Below are 21,576 nucleotides of genomic sequence, written 5' to 3'. Positions count from 1 at the left end.
ATTTTAGCATCTTCTCAAGGTCACCCCCTCTTGAGGGAATTGGCATCTTATAGAAACCCTTGAATCTCAATTGGTTCGGATCACTGTCATGGTACATTTGAAAAATGTTCCCCAAGGGGGCTACCTATTACGGCATTCTTAATGGTGCTGACATGCGCTTGGATGAGTGCTTTCAACGCCCACATTCTCACCGACGCATTTTAACCCGCAAAGGCATGTAATCATATAGAATACGAATTTTGAATCACAATTTATAAACGATCGAATATCATACTTCAATGACGCATCCGTGAACATGTCAGACCGTTCAACCAAATGGCATACGCTGCATTTTGAGCACGGAAACCTGCCATTTGGTCAAGTAGTTGGACCCAACCACATCCGGGTTGTTGAAGGTCCCCCAGCCTTATAATCTGATTGGACCAGCAGATCACGTAAATTAGGTGCTCTCTTTGCCGTTAGTCTAGGCTAGTCCCCACCACTTCTGATATTTTTGGATCCAAGGTTAACAAGTGCCAATGTTTTGAAAGAATAGCTCTTAACTGTCCCAAGTGTGTACCATACTGTGTAATTACGCGTACCAGGTCGCCACTTTCCTGTAATCTTTTCGGGGATTTTCTAGTCAATAGCTGTTCTCGTGGTACAGATTCCACTTCTAGCGTTTTGTAAGGTTGTCTGGCTGTAGCCTTGCAGTCTGAAACGCTCCTGCATGGCATCAGCCTCCACCCTAAAATCCTCAACAGAAAAGTTCCTGCGGACACGCAGGAACTGACTTTTTGGCATACCCTCAATCTGAGGGGTAGGGTGAAAGCTAGGAGGCATGCAGGAGCAGATTACCTGCTGTTGGTTTTCTAAACGTGCTTGTAATACGAAACCCATTCTCTCTTTTTTTTTTTTTTTTTTTTTTTTTTTTTAACCATAGATCTAAGAAACTAATTTGTCTCGTCTACAGCATGTGTCAAAATTATAATGGTCATTTTGATTATAATAATATTCAAAAACACACATAATGAAAGTCAAGGGTACGAGCTTTTCATGCAATTTTATATGCATCCCCCCCCCCCAAAGGAAAAAAAAAAAAAAAAAAAAAAAAAAAAAAAAAAGTGTTGCGATGTAATTCCGCTTCCAGGTGTCCTCTTAGAGAATTACAGAAATGGAAATATAAAAATGAATGAAAAACGCATACAAAAACGCATATGAGTTTTGTATATGCGAACCGCAAATGCATTAAAACATCTGTGGGGGGGGGAAAAAAAACCCTGCACAACATAAAACGCAGCCTTTCATGATTTGTTATGTGTGCACCCAGCCTAACGGTCCCTGCGACGAGCTTTGCTCGGAGAGAGTATTGCAATGCCGTGTGGCAAGTGTAAAAGGACCCTTAACAAAAAAGGATTTTTAGTGTGCAACTTAAGACTCCATATATATGGAGGCTTTTTTTTTTTTTATCATCTTTAAAAAACTGTAACCATACCAGAATAATAGGCGGCATTCAGCTAGTGTATTCAAAACATCCCAGCATGACAGAAACCTTTAACAGTGCATAATAGATTTTTTTCAGATGGGGAAAACAAATATAGTGCCACTCACAGCTGCATAAAGAGGAAGAAAAAATGCTGATCATTTCTACTATAAAAACCTCCTTCCTGTCTTGCAGATAAAAGTCTCTTAGTCATGTGAGTATCATTCTTACTGATGCATGTTTATCACATACATATATTTTTAATAACCACACACACACACACACACACACACATTACAGAATAAAGAAGTACACTATCAGCAAGGTTTCTTGTCTCCTACACCACAGGCGGAAACTGCAAATTTGGCGCCAGTTGCAGCTTGGAAACTTGGGCGCCGCGATATAAACCACAGCAATATCTATAAGTGGACAATTTAGGCACTGGATCACACACAGCATCAGGCGTCACATAAATGACTGGAGGGAAAATGGCAGTGAAGATACCTGTGGCAAGTTATTACAAATATATGCAGCTTGAAAAATATGCACCAATCAGATTTCACCTTGGCTTCATTTGTTTGGTCCATTTTCAAGCTGCATACGTTTGCCATTATGTAGCTGTACCCCACAGCAGTACTGGTAGCCGTATGAGGAAAAAGTAAAGGTGGCCACACACCACACAATTTTTTAAATATCTGTTTAATTTAAGAATTGCAATCAATTTTACTGACTGATTGTAATATTTCAAAAATATGACCACTTTCCCCAATTATGATAAAAATGATTGGAAACTGACAAAATTGCTAGGGAGTGTATATTAATAAATTGACAAACACACACCATACAATCTTTAGAAAGATTGAAGAAAAATCTCACATTCCGGATCGATAAAAAAAAAAAAAAAAAAAAAAAGGGAAATCCAATCGGATTTTTCAGTCGAATGAAAAAAAAGCTTTCGATTTTTTGGGCCGATCCGATAGTTTATAGAATTGCCGTAAAATCGGATCATTTTATTGTATCGTGTGTGGCCAACTTAAGAGTGTGTGCGCGATAGTTTGTGTGTTTTAGGCTGCATTCACAGTGGGACGTTAAAGTCCCACGTTACAGCAGCCTGTAATGCAGCCCAACTCACAGCAATTAAAAAATCAATGGGCTGTTCAGTGCCCACGTTGCTTACGAGTATAACGCTGCACGTTAAATGAAAGTGCAGCATGCTATGCGTTATACTCGTATGTGGCTGCATTAGACTGCTTGCACATGCTCACTAATGTATGTCAGGAGAGGAGGAGGGAAGAGTCTGCTATTGTGTCTAGCCACATGGCTAATATTCACTGCACTGTAGTGTTGTCCAGATCATTGTGTCTAGCCACATGGCTAATTAATATTCACTGCACTGTAGTGTTGTCCAGATCATGAACTATACGGATCTTTTAATCCAGATCTTTTTTGTCGAATCATCCGGATCACCACAATGAACAATTCGGTTCACAGTAAATGTCTGGAAGAAACAGAAACTGCAGCTTCTGTGCACAAACACAATCTTCCTGCTGCATCTCTCCCTTCCTCATTAGCACCCTCAATGTGCCCTCATTCTCCTGCACCTCTCACTCTGCTGCACCCCTGCTTCCCTAGTAAAATGATTCAAAGATTCAATTCAAAGATCCGGATCTTTTCAATGATCTGATTCGAATCATCCGAATCATTGAAAAGATCCGGACTTCCCAGTATTGCATGACAACGGTGCACCAAGAGCCGCATAACGCGGCTAAATCTGACGTCCAACTTCAACACCACCGTACATTGCGTTAGGGGCACGTTATGTGACCTCAACGTCCCCTAAAACGCAACGTCTTGGTGTGAAAGAGGCCTTAAGCATTGGAGTAGGAAATGGAAGGTTAGTGTGAGAGGAAGGGTAGGTAAGCAATCGTAGAATATCAGTAAAACTACCTATATTCTACTACCAGCATTATCCAGAGCCCAATAGAATATTGGTAATACCGATCTTCTACTAGCGGCTTCACTCGGAGTCGGCACCCAAATTTCCAAATGCCCTTTTTTGATGTACGCCCATAGCCATGTACAATCAGGCTACTTGTTTCTGCTGCACTCCATAGATCTGTAGTCTGAGGTCTACATAGCAGGTTGCCTTCTCATGTTTGACTAGTGGGTGGCTTAATTGCAAACTTCCATTTTATACTAACAGCAAGGTACAGTGCATTTTTTTTTTTTTTTTTTTTTTTTTTTTTTTTAAAACCGTTGATTTACAGTGCATTAATGAGAAGCGGCGACGAGTCCCTGTTAACTTGTCAGGGCACGTGAGTGCCGAGTACATTTGAAATCTGCGCCGGTAGACTTGGGCGCAGGATACAGCGGTATATGGCTGATCCTGCTTCTGCACAAGTCCGGGCCGATTTAATGACTATACCCCCTCCAGGCTGCCATGGATAGTGGGAGAATTAAATAATTCGGCTTCCAGTGATTGCTGGAGGCCGAATTATGTTTTTAAGCAACCTCGGCTCCGTCAGAAGACGTTACTCACTGAGCGCTGCAATAGGAATGATTCCTAGTGTAGCCTATGGAGGAGCCGGCTAAGCCCAAATCTAGCAGCACTGAAAAGCACTGCTCCGTGAGTACCAGCCTGCGGGCGGACTTGATGCAATGTTATGAAGCTGACGGAGATGACCTTAGGATGTAAGTCAGCCTACTAAGTTCACTTGTTGCTGGATGTCACAACTCAAATTAGCTCCGGTGGAAGCTTGGCAAAATAGGGTTGTGTAGCCAATTGCTACATGTAATGAGGGTGTCCTCTTGAAGAGACATTTATGATAAGAGGCTTTTGGAACGTTAATATTTTATAAAGGGTGGATTGAAGATATTGCTCTTGTTGGATGACCATCTATATAGCATGCTGCACAGGATTTAAAGGGGCCTGAAGACATATACACTATATACCGGTAACTTGATTGAAATAGGTGCATCCTTATGCATAGCCCTGCTGGCCTGTTGTAGCTGTTGCTATAGTTTTGCGGTTTTTAATTGCTTTTAAATCTGTGGTTATTGTTGGTGTATTTAATAGGCAATTAATACATTTGTTATACTCTGCATAATTCAGGCTCCCTATAGTATATTTGGATTGTTGCATGTAATTTAATAGGTGAGACAGAATTGAATTATTTTTTAGGTTGATATCCTGCAATATTTGTTTTTTGATTTACAGTGCATGTTTAACGCCCTCATGATTGAGTTACATTATTCTGTGTGAAGAAATAAGATTTTCATTTTAACACAACTCTGATTGCTTTTTCTGTACACCAAAACACCTACTAGGGAGGTTTATCAAATATTTCAAATTTGGACAGCACACATTTTTTCAAGAGTGAGGAAAATATACTTCTATTTCATATTTTATTACTATTAAATACTGTATAATCTAGCTTGCAACTAAAAGCTGTGCTGCACCACTGTGCAGCTGCTTACAGGAGAGGAGTGCAGAATGAATGACCTTCACCGTGCATTATGGATGTGACCGAGGACTTGTATTTTTGTTCATAATTACCTTAGACCTCGCTGTATCATACCTTAATAAAAACGATCCCAAGGCCAAGATGGAAAAAATTCCAACATAGGTAAAAAAGGCTACAATGATAGCTGCATGGAGGGAAAAAATAAAATAAAAGTCAAATTAGAATTTACATGAACAGAATAATATACATATCATGAATTATTAAAGCCCCACTAAGCTGAAGCCCATAGGAGATTTTATGGGGTAACATAGGGTCTACCATGTGCTGCTGTATGGTAAGTCTCTGAGGAAGCAAGCGTGGCTGCTTGTGAAACTGCTGTCAGACCAGCCCTATACACCTGTATCTGTCTATATGTGGGAATGCAATAAAGTGTGGTAACTGCAGTCTTTGGTGCCCGGATTCTACTTTTCTATTGATGCTGCTGTAAGGTATTGGTTTACTAAATTTAAAAGGACTGAAGTGAGAAGACTGGAGTGGAGGAATACCTATTTGTTTCCTTTTAAACAATACTAGTTGCCTAGCAGCCCTGTTGACCTATTTGGCTGCAGAACTCTGCATCACACCAGAAGCAAGCATACAACTAATCTTGTCAGATCTGACAATGTCAGAAACACCTGATCTACTGCATGCTTGTTCGAGTCCATGGCTAAAAGTATTAGGGCCCGTTTCCACTATCGCCAATTTGCATGTGTTTGCCGCATGCAAATTCACATAGCCAATACAAGTGGATGGGACTGTTTCCACTGGTCAGGATTTCTGAGCGTTTTCGTCCGCGTGAAAAATCCGCATGGCAGAGCCATCAGAATTCGCATACCACTATGCGGGGTTATGCGAATTCGCATGAAATCAATGGAAAAAGCACACAGGCACTGCCATGGTTAAATTTGCATACAGTGTCATTAATGCAAATTCGCATGAAAATTCACATACACCCGCATGCGAAATTCTCATCCGCATGCAAATTTTTACCGTGCCGATTCGCACCGCACAAGTGGAAACGGGCCCTTAGAGGCAGAGAATTAGCAGGACTGCTGGGAACGGGTATTGCTTAAAAAAGAAATAAATAAATATGGCAGCCTCTCTATCCCACTCACCCTAGGGTTGGTCGTGGGGGGGGGGGGGGGGGGGGGGGACTAAGGAAATATATGCAGAAAAAAAAAAAAAAAAAAAAAAAAAAAAAAAGGGGACCAATCAGATTTCACCTTGGCTTCGTTTGGTCCATTTTCAAGCTGCATACAATTGTACTGAAAAGGTGTATCAAATGCTACATCAACTCTAAATTAATTGCAGGTCATGGACCATCCCCACAAGTCCAAAATATTTTGTTTATCATGCAGAGCCCAAGGGAATCTCCCAGTTGTGTCTGGTAGCAAGTTCTTCTGCACGTCTTGCCATTTCTCAATAAAAAGCAGGTCTTCCAGACAGAACCCAGCTAACATTTTAGATAGTTCTTTAATAGTTGGCTACAGTTCGTAACTGATAAAGTAAACTAATACTTACCCATGTAGAGGGAATGCTCTGGATCAAATCAAGCCTTCCCAATCACTCTGTGCCCTCTCCCCCCCCCCCCCCTTACATCGGAATTATTCAATCAGCATCCAAGTATTTCGAAAGAAGAACAGATATGTACTGTGCATGCACACGTGCAATACAGATGCGCTCCTTCATCAGAAGTACATCTGAAGCCTGCCGAGGAGTCCCAGAGGTGAGTAAATGACATTGGTGGAACGAGGGCAAGAGAGGATCGAGAAAACTGTATGGCTGCGGTGTCAAACTCCCCATTACATAAGGGGCCAAAAACTAAAAAACAAACAGTTTATGGGCCCATTCATACCAGGGCGATTAGTGGGCAATTCCCGCTAATCGCCAAAGTGCTAGCACTTTGTAAAGGGCTAGTGCTGTTCTAACCTATGGCAGTGATCTCGCTGCCGCAATAGACGACAATCACGGCCATTTTGCGTTTAGCACAAATCACGTTACCTGCAGCATTTTTGCTGCAATTCTGAAGAGATAGCGGTACAGTGCTGAATAAAGTGCTGATCGCGATCGCTCTGAATCGCGGAAACACAGTGATTTTACTGTGCTCACAGTAAAAAAATAAATAATCACCTGCACAAAATGCTGGGCTTTTTAACCTCCTTGGCGGTATGAAAAATACCGCCAGGAGGGAGCGCAGCAGTTTTTAAAAAAAAATTTTTTTTTTTAATCATGTAGCGAGCCGAGGGCTCGCTACATGATAGCTGCTGCTGAGCGGCATCCCCCCGCCCGCTTCGATCGCCTTCGGCGATCTCCGATCAGGAAATCCCGTTCATAGAACGGGATTTCCTGGAGGGCTTCCCCCGTCGCCATGGCGACGGGGCGGGATGACGTCACCGACGTCACTGACGTCGGGACGTCATTGGGAGTCCCGGGCCACCCCTCGGCGCTGCCTGGCACTGATTGGCCAGGCAGCGCTGGGGTCTGGGGGGGGGGGGCGCGCGCCGCAGCAAATAGCGGCGATCGGGCGGGGGCCGGCGGCGATCAGAGTGCTGGCGCAGCTAGCAAAGTGCTAGCTGCGTCCAGCAAAAAAAAAAAAATTATGAAAATCGGCCCAGCAGGGCCTGAGCGGCACCCTCCGGCGGCTTACCCCGTGTCACACACGGGGTTACCGCCAGGGAGGTTAAGTGTGAACAGGCCCTAAGTCGCGGGCCAAATTGTTATTTAACGGTACTTAGGTATTATTCCTTCCGAAGAGTTTGGCAGTTCCTTGTTTAGGCTCCGTTTGCTTCATCCTTTATGAAAAGCTGAAAGTCCTGGCTTTCCATTACACCAGGCCCCGTGTCAGTGTAATGCTCCATTGCCAAATTTAAGGGTTTTGAAGGAGGGGTGTCCCCTCCTATATTGAACATAAAATATTGCTTTCATTTACACTGTTCACTGTAATATTTAGGATATTTGAATACAATGGTTAATGCCATTGTTTCTTAAAGCGGATCTGAGATGAAAAACTAACTTAACTAACTAATATATTATCTAAACTTTAGCTGCAAACAGCTTTAATAGATAATTATTATTTCTTCCTGTGATACAATGACAGCAGCCATGTTTGTAAACATTACACAGAGGCAGGCTTATCTTAATCCCCCCTCCTCCCTTCTGCCTCTGAAATCAATGGGTAGTAACACCTCCTCCTCCTGCCCAGACTGAGCTCCCATGAGCCCTTGCTACTGCCAAGGCTCTCTAAAAACCTGTGAGCGTGGTTTAGTATATAGGGAATTAGAGTACTAAAACAAAAAAGTATTTGGCTTGAGGAATGCCCTATAAACAATAGGAAAGGAACACAATTATGCAATGAGTAAAAGTTCACCTCGGATCAATTTTAAAGAATTGCCACTTTGCAGTATTTTAAGTCGAGTGCTGAATACTTTTGCAAGTACTAAGTACTTCTAAAGTACTAACTATAGTTTACACAAGGTACAAGGTAGAGAGTGCTAAAGACATACTTACGAAGGTTAGTGAAGCCAGGGTTATAGTTAATTATAATTTCACAGTTTACATCTTTGGTTCCGGAATGGTTAGACTTTATCCATAAGGAATAGTTTCCAAATTCTCTAAAATTGTAGTGTATCCTGCACAAAGATAAGAAAGGAGATCAGCTGGTACATTACTGGGCAAAATGCAGAATGACATGGGGGAGATGAAATGGTAAGGTAGGGGTGTGTAAAAATCTACTGAACGATGAAAATCAGGTTGAAACAGTGAGCCTGATTCAGGGGCGTAACTAGAAATCACTGGGCCTCCCCCCAACAAAACTTTGGTTGGAGGCCCCCCTCTCCACCCCCCCACTCCCTTTCTGCACAAGTAAACTGAGAACCAATGTTCTTCAATTGGCTAGTGCACACTTGAAATGGTGTTCCTCAAGCAGACAAAAACCAACAGCAGTGAAGCACTGCACATGTTTTCACTATCAATTACATTAGCTTCTGTGATAAAACATGCAAGTTTTCACACATACAGACACACATGGTGTCAGAAAAAAAAAAAAAAAAAAAAAAAAACCTGACAGATGAATGTGCTCCCAGCCTCAGCTTATTAAACTTACTCTGCCCATCTCTGATGGAGCAGAACTGGCTGTGCAGACTTCTCCAGTATCACTACAGTACACAGCACTTGGGGAGGGGTAGAGAGGTTGGGGCAGGGTGCTGTGCACAAGAGCCTGCTGCATACTGAATGGAGACGGTCTACAAATCTTTGTATGATTTATTATCAGTGGCTGAGCAGATGCAGTTATTAGAACATTTGTGCAGAGAGCAGAAAGCTGGCTCTCTCTATGCCCAGACGACTCAAACATCACCACAGTACACAGCACTTGGGGAGGGGTAGAGAGGCTGGGTAGAGCAGTGCTGTACACAAGACCCTGCAGAATACTGACTGTCTACAAATCTTTGCAAAACCTTGAATGATTCCTCATCAGTGGCTGAGCAGATGCAGTCAGAACAATTGTGCAGAGAGAAGAAAGTTTTTTTTTTCTCTTTCTCTGTGCCCTTAGTGGTCACTCTCTCAGGAAAGGGAAAATCCCCCCCCCCCCCCCCCATGCAGCTTCTGGATCCCTTGCAGGGTCCATTATCCCTGGCCTGATTTTCTACAGTTTTCCAGATTAAGATCGTTGGAGAACGCAAGTGATTTTCGCCCCCCCCCCCCCCCCCATCTGTGCCCGCTGTGGGGGAACTTGCATTTTGTGGGGTTATCTGCCGCCAACCTGATTGCATTTTGTTGGGAAATCTGCCATTTGACTACTTAAATGAAATGAATTATGATGCATGTAACTACTTGAATATTTTATCTAAAATGTATCTGGTCGGACCTAATCTCTGAATAACACCGCTACTTATTTTGTGGGTTTTTTTTTTTTTTTTTTTTTTTAAGTCTGCCCATGACTCATGACCACGGCGATGTTCCAGTGCGTGGTGACACCCATTTATTTTCAGTATGTGGACATATTCCTATTGGAGACTGTCTTCAGAAGTGCTCACAATCTATTCCCTACCATAAAGTCATGCAAAATTTGTAGAGTACATGTGTATGTGAGCCCAAAATGGGGGGGGGGGCAGGCTGAAACGTCCGTGGTGGGCCCTTAGTATCCCAGTCCGACCTTGATGGCAGGTAGATAATAGTTTTCTGCCATTATAAAGAGGCGCCCAGCAGAATGGCACACTGGCATTGGCCATCGAGATTCAGCATGGTCAGCTCTATCAGCACTGTCACCAGAAGGGATTATGTGTTGTGTAGTCCTGTGTCCAAGTGTTTTGAGAATCGGGCTGCATTTCCTCATATTAGCATTGCTTATAGTATAGTGCAATAGGGTTTCAATGATAAGATCGTCAGGATGTTCTAATACAGTATACTTTTGCATTTTCTGCAAGCTTTATTTTAAAAAGATTGAGTACACCAAATCTGGGGAGAGTCAAGGATTTTCTAGGAACCCAGGGTTTATTTTTAAAATATTACTTGAAACTCACACGAAAACATACCAGCTCTAACAGTAAAGTAAAAAAGTTAGTTACTCCTGCAAAACTAAAATGCAGACAGCCGACTAAATAAATGTCCAAAGTCTGCGAATATACAAACAAAATTTCTACTTCTGGTAACCAGAATGAAAGCTGACCAGAGAGAAGTAGCTTTTGACTACAGCACTTAAACAGGCCAACATGTACGCCTTGGTTAACTGCATCACAAGTATTGTTGGATGAAACATTACAAATCATTAATGTAAAGATAATAAAAATCCAGGACATAGGAAAATGAAGATGCATAAACAGTGTAAAGGGTTAAAAACTCACTGACAAAGCACTTGGTTTCCTGAGGTATCATTTACACGTAGGGTAATAGGGCGCCGAGTATCTACTACAGCGACCTTACTGGCGCTCTCTCCTAGGTCTGTGGCAGATAACGTTTGATAGAGGCACTAAAGAGAAGGGAAAAAAAAAAACAAAAAAAAAAACAAAACATTTTTTTTACATAGAGATCATTCATAACCATTTCAGTATATGGTTAGTTAGAATCACAGTGACAAAATAGATAACCAGGAAATCTTGGCACATATTTGCAGGGGCTGGCAGACGGCTATCTATTGCAACTTTCTACTGGTTTATGATCTAGAACACGGGTCCCCAAATGTTTGGAGTCAAGGGCCGGGTCAAAATACTTCAGACTGCTGGGGGGCTGGAGTATACTTAAAATGATGTAGACGTTTTTGTGCACCAGACAGTTAAGCATACCCAGGTGACAACCTGCAGTCCAATTGGAATTTGATTGGAAACCAGAGAATTACTGCTTTCTGGCATCATTCTATATGCAGACCACCAATATTTAAAGATGCAGCTGACCGCATCTGTGATACATTGGCTATCATTCATAAAGCATTTCCACATGCGGAAATGCTTAATACCGCTGACTTTACCGTACACTCAGCAAAATCCCCATTCATAACGGCTCTTTCCGCATGAAAAGCTGACATTCCCGTGCAGAACGAAACATTTCCGCCTTGTGCGGAGTTTTTCTAGATTTATCTAGAATAAGTTACAAACACGTCCATTCATAAAGATTAGAGCAAGCGGTATGCGGAAGGAAAATACCGCTTGCTCGACAGTAGCGATAGGCGGGCGGATTACGTGTAAATCAGGGGTGCCCACACTTTTTCGGCTCGCGAGCTACTTTAAAATTTGCCGAGGCCAGGAGATCTACCAACGTCCCAAATGCTAAGCACGCCCCCCCCCCCCCCCCCCTGACGTAGGTTAGCCAGATGTATGTGCCTGCAGCATAGGTTACGTGCCCTCAGTGTAGGTTAGCCAGGTATATGGGCCCTCAGTATAGGTTAGCCAGGTATATGGGCCCTCAGTATAGGTTAGCCAGGTATATGGGCCCTCAGTATAGGTTAGCCAGGTATATGGGCCCTCAGTGTAGGTTAGCCAGGCATATGGGCCCCCAGTGTAGGTTAGCCAGGCATATGGGCCCCCAGTGTAGGTTAGCCAGGCATATGGGCCCCCAGTGTAGGTTAGCCAGGCATATGGGCCCCCAGTGTAGGTTAGCCAGGCATATGGGCCCCAGTGTAGGTTAGCCAGGCATATGGGCCCCCAGTGTAGGTTAGCCAGGCATATGGGCCCCCAGTGTAGGTTAGCCTGGCATTTGGGCCCCCCAGTGTAGCTTAGCCAGGTATAGGGCCCCCCAGTGTAGCTTAGCCAGGTATAGGGCCCCCCAGTGTAGCTTAGCCAGGTATAGTGCCCCCCAGTGTAGCTTAGCCAGGTATAGGGGCCCCCCAGTGTAGGTTAGCCAGGTATAGGGGCCCTCAGTGTAGCTTAGCCAAGTATAGGGGCCCTCAGTGTAGCTTAGCCAGGTATAGGGGCCCTCAGTGTAGCTTAGCCAGGTATAGGGGCCCTCAGTGTAGCTTAGCCAGGTATAGGGGCCCTCAGTGTAGCTTAGCCAGGTATAGGGGCCCTCAGTGTAGCTTAGCCAGGTATAGGGGCCCTCAGTGTAGCTTAGCCAGGTATAGGGGCCCTCAGTGTAGCTTAGCCAGGTATAGGGGCCCTCAGTGTAGCTTAGCCAGGTATAGGGGCCCTCAGTGTAGCTTAGCCAGGTATAGGGGCCCTCAGTGTAGCTTAGCCAGGTATAGGGGCCCTCAGTGTAGCTTAGCCAGGTATAGGGGCCCTCAGTGTAGCTTAGCCAGGTATAGGGGCCCTCAGTGTAGCTTAGCCAGGTATAGGGGCCCTCAGTGTAGCTTAGCCAGGTATAGGGGCCCTCAGTGTAGCTTAGCCAGGTATAGGGGCCCTCAGTGTAGCTTAGCCAGGTATAGGGGCCCTCAGTGTAGCTTAGCCAGGTATAGGGGCCCTCAGTGTAGCTTAGCCAGGTATAGGGGCCCTCAGTGTAGCTTAGCCAGGTATAGGGGCCCTCAGTGTAGCTTAGCCAGGTATAGGGGCCCTCAGTGTAGCTTAGCCAGGTATAGGAGCCCTCAGTGTAGCTTAGCCAGGTATATGGGCCCTCAGTGTAGCTTAGCCAAGTATAGGAGCCCTTAGTGTAGCTGAGCCAGGTATAGGAGCCCTCAGTGTAGCTTAGCCAGGTATTGGTGCCCCCAGTGTAGCTTAGCCAGGTATTGGTGCCCCCAGTGGAGCTTAGCCAAGTATAGGGGCCCTCAGTGTAGCTTAGCCAGGTATTGGTGCCCCCAGTGTAGCTTAGCCAAGTATAGGAGCCCCCAGTGTAGCTTAGCCAGGTCTATGTACCTGCAGCGTTGGCCAGGGTCCTCTGGACTCCTGGGACCTCCGGCAGGCAGTCCGCTGGCCAATAAGAATGTCGTCGGGGAAAAGGATGGCAAGACGCGGCGAGGAGAGAGGGAGGAGAGAGGTGGCGCAGCCGCTACGTCATGGCTGGGGGCGGCGCCGGGCATGTTACAAGCACGCACGTTGCAGGCTGCCCGGCGCCGCCCCCAGCCATGACGTGGCGGCCGCGCCGCCTCTCTCCTCCCTCTCTGCTCGCCGCGTCTTCTCCCCTGCATTCTTATTGGCCGGCAGCTAAACATGCTGCTGGCCGCAAAATTTAATGAGACTTGGCCAAGAGGCCGCGATCTACCAAGTAGGCGGTCGCGATCTACCGGTAGATCGCGATCGACCTATTGGGCAGCAAGCAGCATTAGACAGAGGAGTGCACGGAGGGAATCGGGCAGATTTTATGTTTCCGCATGTCTTCAGCCACGCTACCGCCAGCTTCCTCCAGAAAACCTCCGCACTTGTATCGCAACAGGCAACTTATTTATGAATGACCACCCAGAAGTCTTAAAGAGAACCCGAGGTGGGTTTGAAGATTATCTGCATACAGAGGCTGGATCTGCCTATACAGCCCAGCCTCTGTTGCTATCCCAAACCCCTCTAAGGTCCCCCTGCACTCTGCAATCCCTCATAAATCACGGCCACGCTGCGGAGAAGAACGGTGTTTTCCCGCACTACCGACTGGTCCTTTATGAATGATAGCCATTGTGTGGGAGGGGGCCGATAAAAAAAAAAAAGACTCAGGGGCCACATTCGGCCTGCGGGCCATAGTGAGGACCACTGATCTAGTAGTTTACAATCAGACAAAAAAAAAAAAAAAAAAAAAAAGGACTGCATGTACCGTAATTATAAATATATAAACAACATTGTCTCCAACATGTAAGAAAGAGATACAGATACTGTAAACCAGTAATTACTAATTAACTGTTTAGCAGTAGTCCTGTTTAATCTACATACTTACTATGTTGTGGGGTTTTACTAACCTGGAACATACATTTATCTAGCAAAGACGAAACCCTCACCTACATGGATGTTTCTGGCCAGTGACTGACAGAATAAGGGAACCAGCAATGTTTGTTGACTGGGCATGAGCAAGCAGTAATCAGTACTCTGAACTGTTGGAGGTCAAGTTTCCTTTTTGCTTAGTAAATGAACTACATTTAAGGAGTGACTCTCATTGATCATTAGGGATGATCAATGAGAGTCAAATAATTTTGAGTTGATGCAGCATTATACAAATGTATGCAGTGTGAAATTAGACCAATCACATTCTGCTGAGTAAAATTTAATTGGTCCACTTTCAAGCTGCTTAAATTTGCATACACAATTAGCATAATCCTGCATCAATCCAAAATCATTTGCATCTCATTGACAATCCCTCGTGTAGAGAACAAGCAGAGTATACCTGGTAGCAGAGGTCAGAACGCCAGTAGACGGCAATTTTCTCATGCGACTCATCCTGAATCATAAGAATTGCTTGGTCCATTTTTAGCTGAAATGATCTTCTTGACACACCTTCATAAAAGAAAAGGAAAAATAATGGAATGCTCTAATGAATGTATAAGACAGACAGTGTCGGGAAAAATAATTCTGCATTTGCCACTACAGCTTCAAAAAGTTCCTTTTCTAACCCTTTCTTAGTCCAGCAGATCAGTTTTGGCATAAACAAAAAAAAAACAAAAAAAAAAAAACAAAAAAAACAAAACAAAACTATAATGAAAAATTTTTTTTATATTTAAAATGCATGTTAAGACATACATACAAGATGTGCATACATGTAAAAAAGGTGCCTGGGAAAAAAAAGCTCCGGAAATAGGAGCCAGGGTATCAGTAAAAATACCCATATTCGACTAAATTACAATAGTGAAATAATAATCTAACGATATTTTGTACTACTATGACCTAACCCAACTTTCGCACAGAACCCTTCCTCTACCAATGCCTAACCCCAATGGTGGTATCTTCATATACTTATTCAGGGTCTATGGCTAAAATTATTTAGAGGCAGAGGATCAGTAGGATAGCCAGGCAACCGGTATTGCTTAAAAGGAAATATGGCAGCCTCCATATCCCTATCACTTCAGTTGTCCTTTAAGCCTCATACAAGCACTAGATGAAACTAGTGCGAGTACAGAAGCTCCCAAAACCACCACTCCCAACTCCAACCCCCTTCACCATTCAATTAGCCTGGCAGATCAATTCAGATGATCATTGGCAGAGAGCATTGTTCACTTCACATAATTTCACTTGTGCACTGCTCTGTCAGCCCTACGCATAGCAACAAAATGCACCTGGACAGCCTTGGCCCTGCGAAGTCGCCCAAGGGATCAGGTCCTGATCCCAACTGGGTGACAAGCCTCATAACGTGTGTACGAGGCTTAAAGTGTACCCTAGGGGACATGATTAACCACTTAATGACAAGCGGACTTCTAAAAACATCCTGCTAGAGCTTCTGGCTCCAGGACGTTTTGATAAGTCAGACAGTGCTGCTGACGCTGTGCACGCTCCCTCGAGTGTACGTGCATTCCCGTGCACGTGAAAAAAAAAAAAAAAAAAACACCACACCTTTATTTCCAAATACTATAGTGTCACCATACTTTGTACTAGGGGCATAATTAAAATGTGAACCAGAACAAATAGGCAGATAAAATGTGTGGGTTTTATGCACAGTACGGCCTAGTGCACACCAGAGCGGTTCTGCTGCGGTTTGCGATCCGCTAGGGTAATGTATTTTAATGGGCTGGTGCACACCAGAGCGGGAGGCGTTTTGCAGAAGCGCATACTCCCGGGCTGCTGCAGATTTTGGATTGCGGATGCGTTTCTGCCTCAATGTTTAAGTATAGGAAAAAACGCAAACCGCTCTGAAAAACGGCACTTCAGAGCTGTTTGCCAGGCGTTTTTTGTTACAGTAGATGTTCAGTAACAGCTTTACTGTAACAATACATGAAATCTACTACACCAAAACCGCTTCCCAAAACCGCAAAATGCTACCTGAAACGCTACAGAAAAAGAAGAAAAAGCGTTTCAAAATCTGCTAGCATTTTGCGGATCTGCTAGCGGTTTTTGGTGTGCACCAGGCCTACCAGTGTTTATATTAAAACTATAGAAGATGAAATTGGAGAAATAGTGTATTCTCTAATTTTTTTCCTTGTCTTTCCCCTTTAAAATGCATAGAAAAGAAAGTAATTACTGAAAACAAATATCAACCCCAAAAAGCCCAATTAGTGGTGAAATAAAAACAAGATATAGATCATTTAATTGTGATTAATAGTGATTAAGCTATTGGCAAATGAAAGGGATGAGCACTGAAAGGTGAAAATAACTTGTTCATTATGGCCCGTACTCACGGGCTGCAAATGTTGCCTGTCGCCAGCACACGTGAGCGTGTGGGCGACAGGCCGGCGACAGCTCCTCGCCAGGTCCCTCCGCGTACACATGCGGAAGAGGGACCAGCGGCGAGGCGGAAGCTGTCGCCGACGTTCCTCCTCCCTCCGCCGGAAGCTCCATATACTTTAATGGAGGTTGCTGTCGCTAGTCCGCGTACTCACGCGGACTAGCGACAGTTGCAGCGGAGGTGCGGCGGCGACTGTCGCCATGCGATTGAAACTTTCAATCGCATGGCGACATGAGCGACGGGCGACAGTTCGGGGTGCGCGTGCGTGCAACGGCCCATACTCACGGGCGACCTGTCGCCGCAACACGCACGCGCTGCGTGTTGAGGCGACAAAAGTCCCTCGTGAGTATGGGCCATCAGGGTAAAAATGCCTTTGGGGTGAAGCGGTTAAGCCTGGTACACACTTCCATTTTTGAAAGCGCTCCCAGGCAGATTGCTTTGAGGAGGCCTACACAGGGGCACCCCTGTTGACATGCTAAGTATTTTGCGTGGGCTAACCTCCTGCAGTGAGGTAGTTTTAGATCCAACATATTCTGGCAAGCAGGTGCAGTTTGCAAATGCTATGCCATTTGAATTAGTCAATAGACATGAGGCAGCCTGTATACAAGTCAGGTCTGAGCACACATCCCTTTTTTCTTTTTGGTTTGCAACACATCCAATTTTAAATTTGCCAATGACTTACCAAATAGATCTATATCTACGTAGTAGCACAGTGACGAACAGGCGAGGCTTTTTATGCTAAACCCATACGACTGCTGTGCTGTTGTGCACATACATCTTTGAAATAACTTGCTACATGTCAGCAGCTGATGGTTGGCAAAGGGAATTACATGCAGTGTGCAAAACAGTGCGTGCAGATATTTTTATTTACCTCAAACTGCAACCGCAAGAAAAAGCAGAAAACAAAAGTTGGGAATCTTTCTCCAGAGATGCTGTAGTATTCACTTTCTGTCTTGTAGAAAGCTACTTCAGAGTATGATTTAGTATTTATATAGCGCCAACCTCTTCCACAACGCTGTACAGAGTATATTGTCTTGTCACACAACTGTCCCTCAGAGGGGCTCACAATCTAGTCCCTAACATAGGTCTATATAGTGTATTGTATGTATAGTAGTCTATAGCCAATTTCATTATTTTTATTTTGACCTCCCTGGCGGTAAGCCCGAGCTGAGCTCGGGCTATGCCGCGCAGGAGGATTTCTCCCGATCTATTGGGGCGATTTGCCCCATTCAAAGTGCTGTGCGCGCAGCCAGCACTTTGCTAGCCGCGCGCACAGCTCGATCGCCACCCGCTCTGCGGCGATCGCCCGCACGCAGCGGCGAAAGAGGGCCCCCCCCGGCCAGAGCCCGGCGCTGCCCGGACCAATGAGTTCCGGGCAGCGCTATGGGCTGGATCGGGTGTGCCTGACGTCAGGACGTCGGCTGACGTCCATGACATCATTCCGATCGTCGCCATGGAGACAGGAGAAGCCAAACAGGGGAACGCGTTATATACGCGCTCCCCTGTTTGCTATTAGTGCCGGCGACGATCGCACTAGAGGGACACATGCGCCCTCTAGTGGTGTTTCATGTAGCTACCACTCTGGTAGCTTTACATGAAACAAATTTTTTTTTTTTTTTTTTAAAAAAGGATTTTTGCCCATTTGGGAAAAAAAATTAACCACCAGGGAGGTTAAGGGGAAGCCAATTAACTTATCGTATGTTTTTGGGATGTGGGTGGAAACCTGAGTGCCCAGAGGAAACCCATGCAAAAACAGGGAGAACGTACAAACTATGCAGATAGTGCCCCGGCTGGTATTTGAACCAGAGACCCAGCGCTGCAAGGCGAGAGAGCTAAGCACTAAGCCACCATGCTTGCCAAATGTTTGTTCATCACCATTCCTGGACACTTCTAGTGCTGTATGTTTGCATAATTCTGCTGTAGGAATTATGACCTGTGAAGAAATACTAGGCAGACAATTTCTCTTCAAACACATCTTCTAGTCTCAAGATTGCATTGTTCCCTGTACAGACTCAAATAATGCAGTACAACATACAGCAAAGCAAGCCACAATGTTTCACTGCGTGCACGGCGAGCTCTTCTTTGAAAAACTTTTCGGGACACAGAGCTGACAACTTGCCAGAAAGCTTCAGCTTCTCATTTGTCCAGAAGTCATTCTCCCAGAAGCATTTTGCTGTTTTGGATAATTACAGTTTATTTTTTTTTATTGTAGGCAGGGCGAGAAGAGGTACACACATGGCCTTATAAAACTGAATTAGGTGTGGGAATAGTAAAATACATTATTACATGTTAAGCTGGAAATAACTAAGGCTGCAGTACTGGCCAAAGAGTGCAATGGGGGCATTGTGGGCTTGGTCTGGTGATCTCTGTTCTGAGGAAGAAACAACTCCTCGGGAATAAGCCTCCTGACCAGAAAACACACACACACACACACACACACACACACACACAATCTGCATTAAAGAGACTCTGTATTTAGAAACACATCCCCTGGGGTGGTACTCACCTCAGGACGGGGAAGCCACTGGATACTAATGAGGCTACCCCTGTCCTGCAGTGTCCCAGCAATCTCCTGCTGCAGCCCCCTGAAATGCTGAGATGTAAATGCAAGTCCTTTTGCACCTGTGCAGTAGAGCAGATACAATCGGGCTCCGCTATTTTCACCTAGCCCGAACAAAGAACCCGCCACTTGCGCCAAACTCCAGAGAGGTAAATAAATCAAGCCTCGTCCGGGGGGGGGGGGGGGGGGGGGGGTGGTATGGAGCAAGAGGTATATGAAGGCTGCCATATTTATTTCCTTTTAAGCAATACTAGTTGCCTGGCTATCCTGCTGATTATCTGCCTCTAAAAAACTTTTAGCCACAGACCCTGAAGCAGCATGCAGCAGATCAGGCGTTTGACATTTTTGTCAATCTGGCAAGCTTATCTACATGCTATTTTCTTATGTGATTCAGACACTCCTGCAGCCACATAGATCAGCTGGGCAGCCAGGCAACTAGTATTGTTTAAAAGGAAATATGGCAGCTTCCATATTCTTCTCACTACAGTTCTTTAAGTGTGAACTAGCCCATTGATTGACAGGAGTTCTCAGTTTAAATCAGTCTGTGTGCAGAAGAGGTGCACAAAAATAGATAAGTGTGTCCCCTGCTTTACTCAAGTCTGACTGGATAAGCCACATGCTTGTTTTAGGGCGCGATTCCACTTGAGCGGCGCGAGTCTGCGAGAAGCACGCCGGCTCTTCCGGGTCTGCGGGGAAAGCAGATGAATCCCATCAGCCGTGCCATGCACGGCTATGGGATCCGCAGCCTCCCGCGCCGATTCGGATAGAAAAGCTGTCCGAATCGCTAGCGATTTGGCCGGCGTTACCGTTGCACCTTATGGCAGGGTTTCCCCGCACTATTCACCTGCGGGGAAACTCTGCGGAATTCGCGGCTGTTTCCGCTCAAGTGGAAACGCGCCCTCAGGCTCCTTTTCACACTGGTGCATGCTTTAGACGGCAGACTCTGCAGTGCATTGCTGAGTGGTACCACTTGGCTACAATAGAAAATAAATATGGCAGCTTCTATATATATATATACACACACACACACACCACCCTCTCCCTTCAGTTGACCGTTAACTCAAAATGGTTTTATTTACTGCCAACGTTTCCAGTGAGCAACATTTAAAAAAGGGAAGGTACGATGTGATTAAAAAAAAAAAAAAAAAAAAATTAAATAAAAAAAAAAAAAAAAAAAAAAATCTACTTACCCAGGGCTTCCTCCAGCCCCTGGCAACCGTCTTGTGCCCTCGCCGCAGCTCCACTCCCAGATGCCCGACTTCACCGGGTCAGCATCTACTGCCCCTGTTGAGAGCGCTTGTGGTCGCGCACTGACGTGGTCTGGAGTGTACTGTGCAGAGAACACCCCAGATGATTTCAGCACGACCGCCTCGCGCGGCAGGCACAGTAGATGCCCGTCGGCACCAGAGGGGAGCTGGGCCACCGGCTGTGAGGTGAGCTCCGAGGAGGGCACAGGATGGATGCCAGGGGCTGCAGGAAGCACCGGGTAAGTAGGTTTTTATTACATAAGAATATGGTTGCCGCGGTATACTTTGGTTTGATTGGGCATGGTAATTATACCATGCACAATCCCCGGTTTACCGGTTTTAGGGGTGGGGCACTAAAGGGGGAGAGCGGCTGCAGCGGCGGGAGAAGAGCGGACAGTAGCAGCTCACCTTCCTTCAGCCACACGCAGTGTCTATCTTCTTCCAGGCGTTGTGCCCCCCTGTTACGACGTAGCAACATGTCGCCACAGGGGGCGCCGTTATTAACATGTTGACGCCTGGGAGGAACAAAATAAAAGCCACATGTGGCTTAAGGAAGGCGGAGTAGTACTGCCTGCTCTCCCCCACCACTGCACCTATAGCTATACTGGGGGCCACTATACTAGCTACCTATACTGGGAGGCACCCAGGGCTGTGGAGTCGGTACATATACCTATACTGGAGGCCCCTACCTGGCTAACCTATATGGGGGGCACCAATAGCTGGCCAGTTAGGGTATTGGGCAGGCGCAGAGTCAGAGTTTTCAGGTTCTGGCCATAACAAATACATGTATGCATGCATGAATCTTGAGTGGGAAGCCTCCGGATCGATAAAGGGTATTACACAATTGGCTGGTTGCTAATCTTTTGTTGGGGGTGGGGGGGGGGGGGTGTCTGAAATCGAGAAGAGGGGGGCTGCTGAGCACCCAGGCCCCCCCCCCCCCCCAAAGATTAGCAACCAGGCAATTGTGTAATGCCGCAATATTTGAGACAGTTTATCATACCGTCATATTTCATACCATTGCAACCCTACATAAGAATATAGTATACAACAAATGTCCAAAATTCAGCACAGACATCCATAGGCAATTTATTTTGA

General features: G+C 45.3%; 1 protein-coding gene across 1 annotated transcript in view; it reads right to left on the bottom strand.

Moving 5' to 3' along the window:
- Window positions 1-21,576, bottom strand: part of HGSNAT (heparan-alpha-glucosaminide N-acetyltransferase) — a 71,566-nt gene that overhangs the window by 43,158 nt on the left and 6,832 nt on the right. The window contains exons 2-5 of the mRNA XM_068233666.1: window positions 14,686-14,795; window positions 10,806-10,930; window positions 8,473-8,594; window positions 5,041-5,110 (exon numbers count right to left, since the gene is read on the bottom strand). Coding sequence (XP_068089767.1) covers window positions 5,041-5,110; window positions 8,473-8,594; window positions 10,806-10,930; window positions 14,686-14,795 — 427 coding nt within the window. The remainder of the gene's footprint in view (window positions 1-5,040; window positions 5,111-8,472; window positions 8,595-10,805; window positions 10,931-14,685; window positions 14,796-21,576) is intronic.

The sequence above is a fragment of the Hyperolius riggenbachi genome, chromosome 1 (genome assembly GCF_040937935.1).
Source record: "Hyperolius riggenbachi isolate aHypRig1 chromosome 1, aHypRig1.pri, whole genome shotgun sequence".
Classification (NCBI taxonomy): Eukaryota; Metazoa; Chordata; class Amphibia; order Anura; family Hyperoliidae; genus Hyperolius; species Hyperolius riggenbachi.
Note: the sequence above shows the minus strand (reverse complement) of the source record. Positions and strands in the feature narration are given on the sequence as shown.